General features: G+C 32.5%; 1 protein-coding gene across 1 annotated transcript; it reads left to right on the top strand.

The window, feature by feature from the left end:
• The first annotated feature begins 4,822 nt into the window (after nucleotides 1-4,822).
• Nucleotides 4,823-18,449, top strand: LOC140062757 (S-adenosylmethionine-dependent methyltransferase Rv2258c-like). The gene is made up of 4 exons (XM_072109082.1): nucleotides 4,823-5,253; nucleotides 8,512-8,714; nucleotides 15,102-15,224; nucleotides 16,632-18,449. The coding sequence occupies exons 1-4, from the start codon at nucleotides 5,033-5,035 to the stop codon at nucleotides 17,198-17,200; spliced, it is 1,116 nt and encodes a 371-aa protein (XP_071965183.1). The 5' UTR covers nucleotides 4,823-5,032; the 3' UTR covers nucleotides 17,201-18,449.
• The last annotated feature ends 888 nt before the right edge of the window (nucleotides 18,450-19,337 follow it).

The following is a 19,337-nucleotide window of genomic DNA, read 5'->3' as shown; positions in this document are numbered from 1 at the left end:
TGGCACTATAGCTTCGAGGACATGTCCCTGTAGTATGTTCATGCCAAATCCCAGCTCCATACTACAACGAATAAGGGAGGAGTAGTACTTTACAAATCGCTTTTTTAACTCAATAGTGTCCAGATGGAGGAGGAGAAATGAGTAAGTCCTAGACTCGGGTACCCCGAGTAAAAATCTTTGCAATATTGATTTTTAACCAAATGTCTGTCATAAAGCCAGATTGTCGAAAAATTACAAAGTACCGGTACCTTTAACATCATTAATGTCAGTGCATTATAACGAACTGATTCTTTGTAACAAAACGATGCTTTGTGTTTTGGATTTTTAAATTAAATTATTTATAATCGTTTACAATTACTCTCTATTAGGACATTAGTTTCTTCAATTAGACAATTTCTCAGATGAACTAAAAGTTTAAAGTTATACACTAATCTAATTGAATCTTGTTGAATTACTAATTTAAGTGTTTTACATCAATAGGCCTATATTAAAACGAAAGACAATGACATACAAAAGAAATTATCTATTGTGATGTTGTGCGCGCACACGGATGCGTACAAAAATAAGCGTCAGAATAATTATTACTTCGAGGCATTATCAAATTAAAAAGATTATGCAATGGCATGGTTTGTTCAAAACCTGCGTTAAGCGTGGTTCTCACTAGCGACGCAACGCAAGGACGTAACGCAACGCAAGTGAATTGACCAATCACAAGCGATGGCTTATTCGCTTGTCATTGGTTAAAACGCTTGCGTTGCGTTTACGTCCTTGCGTTACGTTCTAGTGGGAACCAAGCTTTAATATTAATTGTAATAATAAATGTATCTTTTTAGCACCTCTCTGACTTAAAATCAGAATTGGAACTTGCATTTTATATGGAGCGTTTTCATGACTTTGGTGGCATGAATATCTGGTTATTGTTATCCTGGAAAACTAAAGTTGGGGCCTCTTTCCTTCCGATTTATTTATTATTTATATTTAATCATTTTAAATAACTAATACTACGTTTTGTATAATATGAGTCAGTTTAATAAAAGGAATTTCAGTGAAATTTATTTGCTGCAATGTCATGGTGAACCACAAACACGGTTAATCGTTTTTATATCAACTTTGACCTCGATATAATCTTGGTTTATCTCACAATAATCCTTATTTAATAACGATATTTAAGTAGTATCTACACTATTACATATGATGCTTCTCTACAATCCGTTTTGGATTAATCCCTTAGGTCTACTTCCGTTAATAATATTATGTTTTGCACTATAATGATATTAATGTTAATCGTGGTTGTTGTTGTTGTTGTTGTTGTTTACATTCAAATCTAGATTAACAATGCAGTATTATTAAAGTTTAATGTACAAAGAAACCGCGTTTAATTAATTTTAAAACACGTAAAATTACGCAATGAAGTTTATCTTAAAAATGAGACAAATGAAAAAAAAAAAGTTACCACACTCTAGCCTACCATCCGTCGTACTTTAGATGCTTCGTTGTGAGGCGGGTGGGATGGTGGTTTTACTGATGGTTTCCACAATACAAGGATCTGAAAATGTTCCCAGACGTTCGATTTAACTATGGTTACGTTCATTGTATTAACGGTATTAACATTATGACGTTTAGAACCAAATACATAGCTGTTTCGTCAACGATTGGCGCTAAAAATACACCAATCACACGCGTCACCTTGTTGATACGGATTATTAAATCATTACAAATGAAAGTATAAATTGAATTAGTTATTTAAACGGTAAAAAGCCAAACGGATTGACTCAGCAAAACCTTAGCAACAATATAGCATCTGTACTGTAAGTTCAATTGATTTTCTGTAAGAAACTTGTTAAAATTGTTATAGTCGTTTTTTGTGCCTATAGGCCTACTATTTTATGTTCTGAGAAAGATTTTTATTTTGTATATTAATAATTGATATTTAAATCATTAGTATTCTATTTTATAATTACCAATGTACTTTTTTTATAAAGGAAACAAAATAAATAAATAATCTTATTTCAATTGAAACATTTATTTCTGATTTTTAAAGAAAAGTATATTACATATAATATTAAATATAAAGAGGCGAATTCCTAGAAATTATACCGTAGTGCTGTTGTGTTAGAAGAAGTAGGTTTGCCCCGTGTTTATTGACGCGTTTATCTCTAAACAAATTTAATCTATAGTGTGTTGTGTTATTGGTAACGCGTTTACAACTACACACATTTCTTTGTTTTTATATTTCCAAATGTTTTTTGGCAGAGCAAGACTTTCCCCGAAGCCCTATATAGTTTGATCGGATGCGCGCATCTAGATTAAAACATGTTTCCCGTATGTAGGCCTACATTACGTGTATAGGGCTATATATTTTGTTTAAAGATTTCATTAAATATTCACAATTAAGGGACGTATTATTCTATCAGTTGTACATATTAAATTCGATTAAGTCAATTTAAAGAAAAATATGAATAATACATAATAGTTAATTCAATTAATTTAGAATAATACGCAATGAAACATAAATTGATAAAAATTAAAAGAAAGATGGTTAGAAAAATGTCATTGACACTCACAATAAAAGGACGTTACCAACTAGGCCTACTTATCAAGTTGATTTAAATTACGATACTATTCAGAAAGTGTTCGTTTGTTCTCCTTAAAAAAAAAGAAACATAGAAGGTATTGGACTATAGTTACATAAAAAAATGTGGATCCTTGACCATGAAGGGGAATATTGAGATTAAACGTTAAACGGATACCGCAGTCTAGAGTTCATTGTATTTACGTAATAATTTGCTATTGCAAAGATAATTTTAAACATATTTAATTTTGTTCGTATAACAAAACTTTAAATACTTGAATTAGAGTTGTTTTTTTTTTATAATATTCATCAGGCTTTTTGATACAACTAGCTTCATGTTTTTTCATTATCTAATTTGTATGTTAAGTTCTGTCTACTCAACAACCAGTGTCATGTGCCCAATTTTGGTAGTGATATGCCCAAGCACGGTGGTGATATGACATCATCATGTCCATACACATCAGTTTTTTTCACATACAGTTTGACATGGTAGACAGTGTTTTGATGGACAGTACTGATCTTGAAATGTTGCTCCTCGATATACTGCATCGATTCTCTTGATAAACAATTACAATCCTTAATTTTGTGGAAAATCACATTTACAATCATGAAATTGCTCATATGGCCCTTTATCTAACATTTTTAAATAATATAATGAGGAGTAAAAAATAACCAATCGTATAGTAAAACATCACGATGACCTTCATTCAATGGTCTGACTGAAAGTGGCATCGTGCAAAACAAAAACAAAACAAAGAACCCGTTACAATTTCTAGAAGTTCTCGAGAGTATAGTCCTAAGTTAAGGGGATAGCACGTTAAAAAAAAAAAAAATGTTTTCAATGGTATTGTGTTGAGCGCAACCGCAGCAGTGGCAACAATAGATATATAATAATAATCGCATAATTATACGTAAGGTTTTGGAAATTTGTAGGCATACATTAAGACCACTACCTAAGCCTCCCTCATTTCGGTTATCACTGCGTTGTATTACGGTAGCTTCTTTTTTTTTGTAATGCGTGTGAACAAATTTATAATGATCGTAATATTCAACTTAACTACTAAATCGAGGATAAACATAGTAAAAATAACTCGCTGTTGGATGTAAATTGATGTCAATGATTGAATGTTATTTGGTGACATTTCGCATTGGGTTGCAGAAGGTGTGTATTTATTATACACAGACATGAAGCGTAAAACCGTCGATAGTAGTCCTAGTTAAAGGATATCACTTTTTGAAAAAAATACTGTTTTCAATGGGATTGTGTTGAGCGCAGCCAGCAATACGCGTTTGGTAATCACGAATAGAGTTCTTTCTGTCGAGGATGTCACTAAAAAGTTGAATAGAAACAACAAGCAAGCAATCATGTCATATTGACACGAGGTGACCATGTTTAACGGTACATGTTTAATAGCATACCTGTGTAAAAGTATCCAAAGAAAAGATGAGGACCCTCTCTAAGTAATGAAGTGTATATTACAGTAGTATCAAGTAATACACGTTTTTAGGGTGTTGTGTTTAGATTAGTGACGCGTTTAGCTATTGTTAACCATACATTCCTTTGATTTTAGATTTAAACATGTTTCCCGTATACATACGTTAAATGTATTTTTTCTATTAGATTCCTTTCACAGAGTATTGCAATTTCGCATAGACACTCATAACAGTTTTAAGTATGTACTTATATAACCTCCCCCACCCCCTTCCATATTAACATTACCAAGTTTATGTAAAGCCTGATAAATAGTTATGATCTCATAAGTAGTTGAACGTTGATTCGTCTCAATGGAGTACTTATCACGTGTCTAGACAAATTGATATGGTAATACGAAACAGTTCTCGCATACATTTTTCGAGTTATTATGTATAATTATTAAGTTTATTTAAATAGCTGATATATATCTTCTTTTGATCAATGGAAGTTATATGGTCACTTGGCATTTTGCCCATATCGGTTGGACAGTAGCTAATTATATCAATATCATACTGACTATACCTCCCTTAAGAATAAATTGTTCCGTTGGGAGATTAACACCTCCACACGAAATTGTCCCCACTAGAAAATAGTAGTATCAATACAGGCAGAAACCACGTGAATAACTCGTCTGCCAATCAAATAAGTAGGCGGTACTTTTTACCCTGCCTATTCCATTTGAAATACTGGGGATGCTTAATACTTGAATAGAGCTCAGGAAATGTCATTATGATGGACGATCCTCTAACAAGGAATTAAAAGTCGATTATTCGCTATTACAAGCATTTGATAACTTTGCTACCCTTAGAGCAAGTCGTGAAACCCAAACTTGTTGTCAAGTGTTTTTTTTTTCAAACTACACATTACACCAAGTATTATAAATACAAATTTACCCACGATCGTTTTACAAAGCGATTTTTTCGTAACAGCTGAACGAACTCTGGATTAATTGTTGGTGTATTTTTATTTGGTAGAAATTTTTCAAGATGGAGATGGATATGAAAATAAAGAATATGAATATGAATAACAATGGGATGCAAGAAGGCCCTATGGAGTTTGCACAGCGCCTTATGGGCATGATCAACGGTGCAGCCGTAACAATTGCTATCAGCCTAGGCTCAGAAACAGGTCTCTTCAAAGTTATGACAGGACTAAGTAAACCGAAAACATCAGAAGAAATCGCCAAAATTGCTGGATTAAAAGAGAGGTCAGTGGTTTTTTTTTTGTGTGTATAACTTTCAAATCATTCTGTTATATAATGGCACAATAAAAATGTCATCCTACACTAGATGGTTAGATGATAAGATAATTTATTACAATCCATATAAATATATATGAATTGAAAATAAAGTTTAAAAACAATATAAATGATAAAACATAGATAAATAGCAAAATTATTATAATAATATATTTCAATCTTTAGTGTATTTTACTATGTGTACCGAAAACAAATTAATGTATTTTCAATTTCAATTCAATTCAATTCACCTTTTATTTCAGACAATTGTCCATATGGTATATACATTACAAAAAAAGATGAAGGAGAGAGGACCAAAACTTGTATCTATTGGTATATAATGCCTCTCTCCATTTGTAGTACATGTTTGAATCCATCAACAAAGATTTGAATATTTATATCCGATTTAGTATCGAATAGTTTTCATAACACTAAGCAATGTGATATTTTCAAATGTTGTTATTCAAACATAATGTTAAAAACGATATTTTTGTTTTCGCGGTTGAAGATAAAACAATTATTCTTTGATATTAACGATAACTTTTGTCAAGTGAATTACGGTTGAAAGTTCCTAATCGGAGAATGTTGCTCCTATACATTGGTCGGTAGCAACCTAAAATGATTTGATAACTGCTTTGTTGCAATGATACGGTATCAGATTTCAGATAATAATAGTTTGACCATAAATTCAATTTCCAAAGTTATTGGGTCACAGTGTCCCTTGGTGAGTATTTCAATATCGTCGAAAAATCATTTTTCTAAATCATTTGATTAATTATTACTTTATTTATTACTCATATTCGATTAGAATCTGTTTAGAAAAGATTTAAAAACAATATGAAATGTTAATTGGCATGGATCAAATAATAGATAAACGAAACGTTTGTGATTAACACGATAAAGATGATAATGATAACAATGACGAAGATAATAACAATGTTAAGAATTTAAATTGTCAAACACAATTTTAAGTTACTGATTTTTATCGATGCAAGTTTAAATGTTTCTTTTCACTTTCATAGCCGCTTTTTTTTCAAGTATATTTAATATGTCGGTAATGTCCTTCAATTTAAATGGTGGTAATGACGATGTGGTGGTATATTTATAGGTTTATTAAAAGCTATTCAATTTGCTAACTCTATGAGATACATTTTAAAGTTTCAATCATATTGTGATATTACTATTGTGAATAGTTCCCATGGGTTTAGTCAAACCTTTAAGTTCAATCGTTTGGAAAAAATTGTTGTATTTTAATTTAATTATGATTTTCATAATCTCTACAATGGGATTTAACATGCCGATATTTATATTCAGATCAAATTTGGTTCAATATTCTAAACCATGAGGTCCAATTGCAAGCTTTCACTGTCCATATCGGACATCTCGGCCTAATTGAAAGTTAAGTGCGATATTTGATTATACGCAACCTTCTCCAATGTTTCTTAATGTATATTAAATGTAATCTAAAATATTGTTCGTGAAAGAAGGTATTTAGACGTTCTTAATGGGAATGCACCAAGCGAAACGAAATATGTGTAGGCCCAATGTTACATAAAATTAACATTACATAAATTGTTCAAGTAAATTAAAGATTCTTTATTTATTTGAGGCGAATTGAAAAAAAAAATAGCATAATTTATTCTTGCTCATAGATCATTGTCACTTTAAGTAAACATTATAGTGATGGGCCACACAAGGGCGGATGCTTACCCTTCTAAATTATGGCATATTGGTCAATATTCCATCTACCTTACCTGTCTTTCATATAGGCCTAATAGTTACAACATAACCAATAAAAAAACATTTAAAATAAATTACGACGAAGTTTTCCTTGCTAAATTTAGGCCTTATGTCACTTATTACTGTAGTTTAGTGGTTACAATTAAATATTATAGTTTTTTTGCATCGAAAATGTCCATTTTTGTAGTAATTACAAATGGATATAAAATAAGTGGAACTTATCTTCCCAAGTTATAGGCCTAGCGACGCATCATCATCTCATACACCATTGCTACAAAATCATGTATCCAGCAACGTTTAGTGTCCGATTTCATGCACTATCACATGGACATCTATATGACCTTGTAACATATACAATCAAAATAATTATATAAAATATTCGACTGACCCAGTAGCATTGCTTCAAACACGCCGATAGAAAAACTACCACACAGCACATTATCCCTCCTGCACGGTGTGCATTAAACTTCACCCCTCTTAAATTGCACGAGGGCAATGAAGGGTTAAGTTAAGCTAGCAAAACTATAAACAAAAAAAGATGAAACACATGTCTATGGTTATTGGGAAACCCGATTGTTGTAATCTTATAATGAAAAATACGTTTCCAATATAAACACCACAAAGTGCTTTACAATGTTTGGCGATTTATCTTTATAACAACAATTCAATACTGTACAATGATGAATAAATGATAAAGTATATAGGGCCTAATGCACGTTTACATTGTAATATATTTAGCCCGAATCGATGGTTTCAATAAGATGTCAACTAATTGCATCTGGAAACAAAATAAAGTTTAAAAGAAGTTAGAAAATAAAGATATACTTATTATACACTGGAGTACTTTCTCTGTCTGTGGAACTATAAACAACTTTAAAAAAAAAAAGTTATTATAAATATTCTAAATTCACCCGTTGTGGAACCAGCAGTAACCAAAATGAACCCCTCCTTGGAAATCAGTACGTCTACTATATAGTACTTTTCAATTAAGGTGTAAACTGATTGTTAATTGTGAACTAAATTGGTTCATAATTAATCTATTTCAATAAAATTAATATTAATAATACACCAAAAACACAATAGATTTGGTGTATGTCTTCGGATATTAAGATTATTATAACTTTTGATTTACACATTACGCCATTATTTTTATTATTTGTTGACCATACATCTTTGAATCGATGCACAACATGCGATTGCATTTTTTTTGCAAAAAAAAAATGAAATAGAACAGAACAGAAAATATTGACCAAAAAAAATATGAATAACTTATGAACTAAATGAAACCATAAAAGAAAAAATATTTTTATTTTTTATTTTTTATATTATTTCCTACGTGATGAAACTAAAACTATTTACACACAATCAATCATTGAGCTGAGAAGCCTTCTAAGATCGTTTCTCCCATTTAATATTGTGTTTACAAAATGTATTTATATGATTTGTCAGAAGACAAGTGCAATTTTAATTGTATATTTTTTTATTCAGGTATGTTCGAGAGTGGTTGGCATCCATGGTTGTTTCTCGTATTGTAGAAATGGACGAGGAGAATGGCACATACTATGTACCACCATATCGAAGACCTTTTTTGGAAGGTCCAAAAAATACAGCAGGCTTTGCACGTATGATTCCGATGCTGTGTGAAGCTTACGATAGCGTGGCAGATTGTTTTCAGCTCGATGGACCAAATGGTAAGCTTATACGATATTAATATAGGGCCTAAATTCTGACTGATTTTAGTATTTGAACACGGGGGTTGAACCATGCGGCTAAATATGTTCACTTGCTAAGAACGGAATTGTTAGTTGGTAGAAAATCTTTGGTGATAAAACATTCAATAAAGTATATTCATTTAGTGTACACTGTTTAGGTAAATAACATATTTTTATAGATTGCTCGCGTGTTTTAAACTAGACCTCAATGTTGTTAATATTAAGTATATACACTCTTGATTTATTCTTGTATTTTAGATTTAGATACAAGATACTATGTATCATACACCGTCATGTGTGTTAGAAAAGTATTTAGTAAATGTCTGAGATGTAAACACCCTGACAAAGAGGTCGTTATTCTTTTCTCATTTGAAATATTCTCCCGGTGAGAACCATTTCCATTCAATTAATTTAATGTTTTCTCGTTTTAATGAGTTTCACCGATCGTGGCCCGAATCCGAACTTAACGGATCCGGCTTTTGTGTTCCGCCTGTGCGTACTTGCACCCTATTCGAATGTAGTCGAACTCACCCCAGGTCTGGTTCAGCGAGTGTTAATAGCTATCGCGATTGGGTATCGAGGCAAACCGAGGGGAAGGTATGGCTTGTGTGATCAAACCATAACCTAGCCTATTGGCAAGGCGCCAGTCAAATTTACTATTAATACACAGACTGTTGAACACACATATAACACTTTTAAACACACATTTATCATTAAAATTTGCAGAAGAAAATAACAGCAAAACAAATTTTTTCCCATCAAATAAAAATAATAAAACATTTTCATTTCCAATTCTGTTCTGTTTTTTCTATCTACTGTAACCATAACTGATTTAAAAAGAAAAATGATATAATGATGAAGAAATATTAAACACAAAACATGTAAAACTTAGAAATAATGAAAAAAATATTTCATTAATACTTTCGTTTTAGATTAAAGTACATTCATTTTTTATTGAAATGTAGGCCTATAGTTTGTGTTCTTTTAAACAAAAAGTAATAATCAGAATCAGACTCGTTTGTGAGGGAGGAGTGGCGCCCCCCCCCCCCCCCCCACAAACATACACACTTAGTGGAGTCTGGCCCAACGCTAAAGAAATGGAGATGGGCATCACGGCCGTTAGCATTAGCTTAGGTTTCGACTTTAACCCCCTAATAATCATGAAAATAATAATATTATAATAGATCTATTTGCTGTCAAAAATATTTTATCGTGTGTTACCAGTCTATTTTTTTTCTGCCTTGAATTCTAGTCTCAACTTTCGTCTAATTTCGAATTATTTGTTTGTATAAATAATAATGTTCTTAAAACTCTCAATCAAAATTGGGAAATGTCTATACTGTCACTTGTGAAACAGAGTGTATGACATCAATAACCACAAACATGATCCCACCCGCGAGGTTACTGGAACACATCAATAGAATCGAAAAAAAAAAATACATTATTTTTTTAAACATTGCACTTTGAATTTTTCAGAGGATGCAACAAATATAAGTAGGCCTAAGTAGGAAAACAAATTAAATCTAAAACATAATCTTATCTGGAACAAATCAATGTCAAATTCACAGTGAGTGTAAAAATAGCCGATGGATAAATGCATGCTTTCCGTTAGGATACGGTCTCGACTTAAAGGTGATGTTTACCGTATTCAATAATCGGTACATAATTCATAATAAACTGAAATATAACGAAATTAGTTACCAATCAACAATTATTGATTGTATATGTTTTGCTAATTTAATGTAGCGTTCTGTGTATGTAAACGCATATCTTTGCAACCGATTGAGGTGGAAATTATTAAGGTTGTAAAGTTTTTCTAAACCTTTAAATGCCCATTCACCTCAATAGTATTAATACACACCACGTGGTTAATGTTGTCATAATATTGTGGAACTAACTACGTACGTGTCATGCTTGATTTAATATGACTAGCCAATTGCATATTTACATTGGCAAAATGTATAGTAAATGTTATTTAAATACTCTACCACACGGTGGTGACGACACAATTATTACTTGACAATGTTCACAGTAGGCCCATACTCAGTCGTTAAAAGTCTTACTTTGAGTGAGTTTAGTATTTAGTTAGTATTAATGTTGCTGCTGAGAATAAATATATGTTAATGAATCAAACAAATTATAAGTTTTTTTTCTGTAGTTTAAAAAGTAGGCCTAAACAAAATTATAGGATTTGAACCCATGCTATCTGGATTAACGTTAACTAGATGAGGGCGAGGATAGTAACCATCCATACGCCTAAATATTATAAGGTTAATACCAGAAGGACACATCCATTGACTGACTCTTTTTCCCCGATTTAAGTTATATTTGAGACAGGACCACAATGCAAAACACGTTTTTCTTTTACCTGATTGTCTAATCCTTGATAAAGATGTTGTTAAATAAATGAATTAATTATAAACAAAACTCTATCCAAGGAGTCCTCAAATGTTTATTATTAATTTCTATGAAATTTTAAAATAAGCCATGTGGATCTTATTTGTCTATGGAGAATGTGATCAATTCATTTTGATACTTTTATCGTTAGTATATCCTTAGTATAAATTACGGACGTCCGAGCTTACAATTAATGGTTTATCTAACATCTCCGATGAAAATTTTATGAATTTACTGTTCATAGACACAAAACGTATATAAACATCTACGTGTAAGACGTTCATGTATTTAACAACCTATTTTAGATGTAGGAACACTCAGACAGATTTTGGTTTGGGTTATCAGGAATTATCGTCAACTATTTATTCCTTTTATTTTTATTTATCTCGATATTTTAGCCTAAATGGATTGAGATATCTCTTCGCTGCATACCATATAATAAGCAGATTATACTTTAATTATATGTGTTTAAACATAGAGATATTATTTAAAGAGAATCTGGCAAGGGAGTTTTTGGTTTAGCAAACGTGGTGCTGCTTGGTGGGACATTTTGTTTCATCAACATCCCAAATCCGTTATACTATTCTAAAATTATATACAAGTTCTATAATTCAAAGTAGCTGTTATCAGGAAAATACTTTTACCAACGACAACACAATTGTGTGTGGTTCGTGATCTATTGATCCAGTGTTAAGTATTAACATAAGAAAGTGTTACGAAATCTAAAAGACTGTTGTTTAGAGGATTAGATATTAAGCTCATAATTTGTTCAACATGTGGCAACAAAATAAAATACATCACTGATGTGACATTAAATAGGCATATTATATATCATTCCCCGCTTAAAATGCTAAACAAACTGTTCGATTAAAATGTCCGTCAGCAGACACGATACTGGGCTGTTTATTGTGGCTATAGGCCTAGACATGATACCGTAGAATAGGCGAATGTCTAAGTTCAGGTGTGTCATATTAATGGAACTTGGCTTTAGCAAAAAATCATCATCTTAACATTATTTTACTTGAATGGTTTTACCTAAGTCAGTTTTAAAAATAATCTATTCAAATATTTGAGCATAGTTTTGCCTTGTAAATTTTAGATCTTCTTACTTAATCACTTCTTGACAGTCTAGTCTAGTAAAGACTTTACAGGAAAATGTGCTAGGAATATTCTCAATTGTAGTAGTGGTTTGGAAAGAGAAAGAGGATGTTGTAAGAAACACTTATTCTGGAGACAGTCATATTAACAGGACACAGAAATATTTAATTATGCTAACCAAAGTCAATCTGGAAACAGAAGAAATCTCTGTTGCGACATTTTGCTGGGTCCCGAAGGTGTAGTAGAAGATCTAATGCATTGATATATATGCCACTGAAATCACAAAATTTACTTTTCAAACATAGGGACAATTTATATTTTTATATGTGTTTTATATTTCTGTTTTACAATTGAGCTTACGCAATAACTTCAACAAAATGTTATGAGCACTTCAGGATTTAAGTTACAGAAACAAACTTTGAGATGCCTAACAAGCATTTTACCTAATCTGCTAGTAGCCTATGTTTATACATTATGAAAGTCAAGAGGTTGGTCAATTTACTTCCATCGTATACTATGAGTAGTGAACGTAAAATTTGATAGATCACTGCTGTTTCCATACTTTGATAAATGTTATATTGCCAATGTTTGTGTTACTTATGGAAAGTCGACCGCTTGCTGAGTTTGACTATTTTAGACATTGAAAGGTATATGATTGATTGACCCAAACCGTTGGTTAACATACCGGTCCGTCCCACTAACCCAAAGTATTCGTTTCGTATAGGGAGGGGTGCTAATTGTGCGTCATGAAATTGCTTATTTGTACTTGGCTTGATCATTGATCACCATTCACACTCAGAGGTATACGTGAATATCAAGGTATACCATTATATGACTTAAGTGAGTTAAGTATGATTCTATGACTGTGTTTCCGCAGTCAAAACAAAATTTTCGGTTATTTTTTCAACCAATCAGGTAATTAATTAAAAAATAAAGTGCGCATGATCAGTCATTACCAAACAACCAGGTGCCCAGTCACAATGCAACCATTTTTCGAAAGTTTATACATTATCGCATTTGTCAGATAATTATCCGATTTGAATGAGATAATTATCGTTAAATTTTTCTTGTGTGGATCGGTTAAACCCCGTTTCCACAGACAGTTTATCACTGTAATGTTAAAATGGTCATCTTATCCTAATTGTGTGAAAATGGCGAATAGGACCACTGGACCGTGTCGCTATACGTGCATAAAGAAATCCTTCCGTGTCGTGCTAGACCAAAGATCTTTAAACAAAGTTGATTATTGTATCTGTTCGGAGTTTTAATTTGTATTATTGTTTTGTCTAGATTATTAATTCATAAATTACAAAACCATATACGTCTGTCTGAGAAATCGTGTTTTCTTAAACCTATTGGTCTAAAGAAAGAAACAGACCGATAATATATCTCATTAAATTGTGATATATAATGTTCTAAGACAAGAAAAAATAAACACCATCTATTTCTAGACTTAACAAGCTAAATACGTAAACCGTTTTGAACTGAAGTCACATTCGTTCTCTGAACTAATGTTAAAATAAAGATAATTTCGATCTAATGATAAAGTGTTTAAAATATAAATATCTTCATGTGTGCAAGAGTTTAAATATAAGTATTTTACAATCACATTTATTTATAATACCGACTATATTCCAGTAATGTTGAGAACGGCGGTTGTGAAAAAATCTCTGTTAAACCAAAAGTGGTGTTAGACCTACATGAATGAGTGTAACAAAACAATAGACAAATTAAGACTTTCACTTATAGAATCTGATAGGCCTAATAATATAAATTAAAACATTTGGGAAAGAAATTGAGTCACCTACTAAAACATATTGTTTAAAAAATGGTTCAAACCAAAGATGATGGTTGTCGATAAACTAATGAAAATCATGAGAAAATCTGTGTCCAAATGTATATCAGTGTATATGAATTACATTGTTTTTGTTACAGATTTCTTATAAGTTGATGTATTTTAAAAAAGTAACCAAAAACACGTTTTCTATGGTTAATTATTTTGATTTCTTTAAATTACAGCTTTATCAGGTACATTTTTCTTTTGGATCAACTTTTTGTCAAACTATGTGGTAAAAAACAATAATGACCATACTTTTTAATTGACAAAATTATAATGCATTCGTTGAGTATAGTTCTAGGTTGGAGAAGTCTGCATCTTTAAACCCATATTCAGACAGCTGCAACATTGCATCCTTCCCCTTATCTTTAAGGTTGAACGGAAACTCACTGTACATTTCTTAACATTCTTAAGTTAGGCTACTTTAGCAGCTGTTTGAATTGCATTCCATCCCGAGTTGTCATATATACACGGCCGAAACCGGCGACTGTCAAAGCCCGAATTTGAAAATACGTCAATAAATAGGCCTAATTATATATTAGTGGTATAAATTATTATTTAATGGCAGTAATATTTGGCACACACAAAACCTTGTGTTATAATTAGGAAGTAATAAATCTTTTCCTGAGGTATTGAAAAACAAAGTTATAACTTTATGTTATTTATTACTAACATTTCCTAACCCGGTTAACTACATTTATCATTTAATGATGCGTTATCACAACAATAACATCATAGTTATTTTATTAATAGGATGTTATGTAAACATAGGCATTCCATTCCTGGGTTCCCAACTCGGTTGTAGTGTTCGTAGTAGCAATGTTTAGTCGCATAATACGTCATTGATATTACTCATTATGTACCTCGGCGAACTTTGCTATTTTAAAGTTTGCTAAAATAAATAAAATAAACTATAAACACTATATTCATTTATTCCGGTTGTAAACCTAATTACGTCACGGCGCTGTTGTGACAGTAATTGTCGTAAACATCCTTATTTGTAATGTGCTTTTTTTTTCTCTCTCTGTATTTAGGCGTTTCATATTCACGATACGGCAAGTTCCACCACCTGATGGACTTTATTTCCAACTGCCTTCATTCAGGCTCATTAATCCCACGAGTGTTACCTCAAGTTCCGGGCATGTTGGATATTCTTGGTAAGTATGCCTAACTCAAGAAAATGATTATATCCCGCTCATAATTTGTTATTTCTCACTGGACTTGACTTTATTGTATCTCTTTTGCATCAAGGGCACAGTATCAATAAGATGTGCAACAAGTATATAACATATTTACAAATTATGTTTTGTCATGTCAAATCACTGAAAAGGTTGAGATCTTCAAATATTAATTTGTATAGTAAAACAAAATTTCTTAATAAATTAAAATAAACCGAGAAACATTCAAAACTAAGATAATGTGCAAAATTAAATGGTAAAAATTATATTGGTCATCATTCGTGTCACATGGAATGTATCACATGTATGAAATGTAATATAGCTTGCGACCACATAACATCAGATAGCGAAGCCTGCAACGATTTATAGAAATCTTGTAAAAACGAAATTACATTATATGCCTATCTATTTGAAAAGAAACATTACCTGCATAAAGGGTCTTTCACACCTGTTCCGGCACGGTTCCGATCCGGCGCCGAAAAATCCAATCGAACGTCAATGTTTCGTTTTCACGCGGCTACGCGCAAATCGATTGGCGCATAGCCGCGTGGGGCGTCATGAAAACGAAACATTGATGTTCGATTCGCCGGACCGGAATCGTGCCGGAACAGGTGTGAAAGACCCTTTACATTGTAATATGTAGCAATAAAGCTGTATACTATGCAAATGCGGTTCACTCCTTCATTCCATAAATTTTCAATTTCTGTCTGGTCTGCCCGGGTTACGATTTCTGAAACCATACAAATTATATTGACAATCAGCATGAGTACATAAATACATACATGAGGAGTGACTATACCATTCAAACTGAATATTGTTTAAAACTCAAGCTGGTAAAATATAGCTAGTAATCATAGGCCTACCTATTTTAGCCTTTACTGTAAAATCTAAAAAACTAAAATATTCTGAAATAAATAACAAACAATACGACTCACAAGGTTGAGCTTCTCTCATGTAAACACATTATGCTATACAGTACTACAGTACGAACCTACTCTAGTATTTAGTGTGTTCACTGCCCTTTTTACATTTCTACAATCACTACACTATAACAAAAGATTGGAAACAAAGGAATGCACCTGCATGTATGCAAATTAGTAGAGTCGATATGAAACAAACCAAGCATTAAATCAAACTTTTCCTCTATCAAACTAAGCAGAAACTAAATAATGGACATTACAACAATTGTCTTCAGATGAATTGTATAATGTGGTCGCAAACGGATTTTTTAATACTGATTTTTAGATAGAAATGACATTCTATATTCATATCAATAACATATCACTTGAATTTAGCACTCAATTTTCTTAAGATGAATTTTATATAAAAAAAATGTATAAATGTCAACGTTTGATTACCGTTACTTTTTTCTTTCTAACCAAACAGAACAAGGAGGCCAATCATTAGATGTGGGATGTGGACGAGGGAAAGTGGTTTTGCTTCTGGCACAAAGATTTCCAAAGAGCAGGTTCTATGGAATAGACATATCTCGTGAGAGTATCGAATTCGCAAAGCGAGAAGCTGAAAAACTGAGTCTCGACAACGCGGAGTTCTACACACAAGATGCAACTCAGCTACCGTCCGATTGGTCAGAAAAGTTTGATTACGTCACATCCTTCGATGCTATCCACGACATGCCAAAACCGTACAAAACGTTATCAGAAATTAAGCGGATCCTGAAACCCGGTGGTTATTTTTCCATGCTTGAAGTGAATGTCCACAGCCACCCGGTGAGAAATATTGGCAACCCACGGGCGATGAATGGTTACGTCATCAGTCTGATGCATTGTATGGCTGTGTCATTGAACGTTGAGAATGGGGCGGGCTTAGGGATCATGTGGGGTAAAGAGGAGGCAACAAAGACGCTCGAACGAGTTGGATTTTCAGACATAACACTTGAACCAACCCCGGATCGATTTAACTGTCATTACATATCGAAGAAAAAAGTAGACTAGTTTTTAAGAGATAATGATGCGCATATAAAATTTAAAAAAAAAACACAAAAATAAACACCTTTAAATACATAAAAATGTCAAAAACATGAATGCAGGGAGACTGTGTTGTCAGTATTATGATATGAAGATTATATTGTATTTAAGTAACATTTAGAGCATAGGTTATTAATAATGTAATATAATAATTCAAAAAATATTTAGAGTGTTAGAAAGTTTGCCTTGTTTTAGTATCGGGGGTTACTACAAGACAAGTAAGGTAACCGAAGGTGTCTTAGTAAGCAATTACTATCATGTACACAGATACAAGTGAAAACGAATGTTTAACCTTGTATTTCATTCAAGACATTGAATTTAGATACACATGCGATAATTTCTCTGGTCAATTATTATAACATTATTTAATTTCATTATACGTACGGCACACTGTACGAAGGTCATATCTATCGGAGAGGTATTGTCCGATCCCTAGTTCAAACAGAGATATATGTATAATATAACGTAACAGAAATTGAATTAGTTTGCAGTTGAAATGATACAGTTAGTTACATCAAATAAATTGCACACCCATAAACCAATGTTGTCCTTTTTTACTCAAGATCAATATATCTAAACGGTCTGTGTTCCCCCAATGCCTTACGAGAGTATCTGCTGTTCATTCGTTTTATCAGCTTATGATGCCATAGTAAAAATGTATATAGTAAAAAAAAAATACAAACTATTTTCTTAACAATTTTAGAAGTAAATAAGATAGGATTGTGAAATATTGGATTTACCTATAAGCAATTATATGAATAATTAAATTAAATCACACGTGTTAGTTTTATGTAAATATTTTATGATATATTTTAACATAACATTGTCTACATAAATAAAACATTGTATCCATTTAGTAAAGGTTATCCCGCAGTGAAGTGACTGGGTTCTGCAAAGAGCCTAGAAGCATAAAGGCCAATTTACACAGATGAGTGGTAACGGTAAGCAGAAAATATCAGAAATGAAAACGTACACTACCCATATTAAAAATTGAATTTATGGGAAGTGTGCATCTTGTCGGAACTATGCACTGATTACCATACTTTAAAGCCTATATTCAGTTCATTAAAACCATTCTGTAAAAGTGTCCTTAATTTTTATATAATTATTAGTTTATTATTTTTCTATTTATAGGATTGGGTCGGAAATAAATGAGTAGTAATATTCGTAGATGTCCATTTTCTATCCAATATATCCTTATTTTATACAAATTTGTATATAAATGAGAATAAAAAAGTTGAATGTATTATACAATGTGTTTGTTTATTTTTTCCTAGTCGTATGAAAAGAGAATTTATATATGATATTATACAGCAAATGGTTGATATCAAGGGTTATTGATATTTCAGCAAATCAGTAAGAGTAAAACTGCCGTCTGGTAGTCCACTCTACAGTGACCCAACACATTCTCTACGGATAGTAGTCCACTGTGGTTCAATCTACTACAGTGAACCATACACACTCTCTACGGATCATTTCCACACCAGTCTTAAAACTGCGTCTAAAGTGAACCATACACATATATGTTTATTGCTGCTTTATCGTTAAAGCGTGGTTCCCACTAGCGACGCAACACAAGGACGTAACGCAACACAAGTGAATTGACCAATCACAAGCGATGGCTTATTCGCTTGTGATTGCTACCTGTCTATAACTTCGCTTGTCATTGGTTAAAACGCTTGCGTTGCGTTTACGTCCTTGCGTTACGTTCTAGTGGGAACCAAGCTTTATAGACTAACATGCTAAACAAAGGTTTAAGCGTGGTTCCCACTGGCGACGCAACGCAACGCAAGTGAATTGACCAATCACAAGCGATGGCTTATTCGCTTGTGATTGCTAACTGTCTATAACTTCGCTTGTCATTGGTTAAAACGCTTGCGTTGCGTTTACGTCCTTGCGTTACGTTCTAGTGGGAACCAAGCTTTACGAAACATTACGTAACACGACGACGATGTCGTTCTTGAGCGACGGTGCGCCGCAGCGTCTTCTGTTGAGTAAGATGCTGGTTCCATTCAACACGACCGGGTTATGTACACATTATATTATTATTTCTGTCACTTAAGCTTGGTTCCCACTAGAACGTAACGCAAGGACGTAAACGCAA

This window comes from Antedon mediterranea, chromosome 11 (genome assembly GCF_964355755.1).
Source record: "Antedon mediterranea chromosome 11, ecAntMedi1.1, whole genome shotgun sequence".
NCBI lineage: Eukaryota > Metazoa > Echinodermata > Crinoidea > Comatulida > Antedonidae > Antedon > Antedon mediterranea.
Note: the sequence above shows the minus strand (reverse complement) of the source record. Positions and strands in the feature narration are given on the sequence as shown.

Excerpts from the sequence above, each read along its gene's own strand:
- LOC140062757 (XM_072109082.1), top strand. The coding sequence starts at position 5,033 with ATGGAGATGGATATGAAAATAAAGAATATGAATATGAATAACAATGGG. Across the intron at positions 5,254-8,511 it reads ATTGCTGGATTAAAAGAGAG|GTATGTTCGAGAGTGGTTGG; the intron begins GTCAGTGGTTTT and ends TTTTTTATTCAG. Across the intron at positions 15,225-16,631 it reads GGGCATGTTGGATATTCTTG|AACAAGGAGGCCAATCATTA; the intron begins GTAAGTATGCCT and ends CTAACCAAACAG.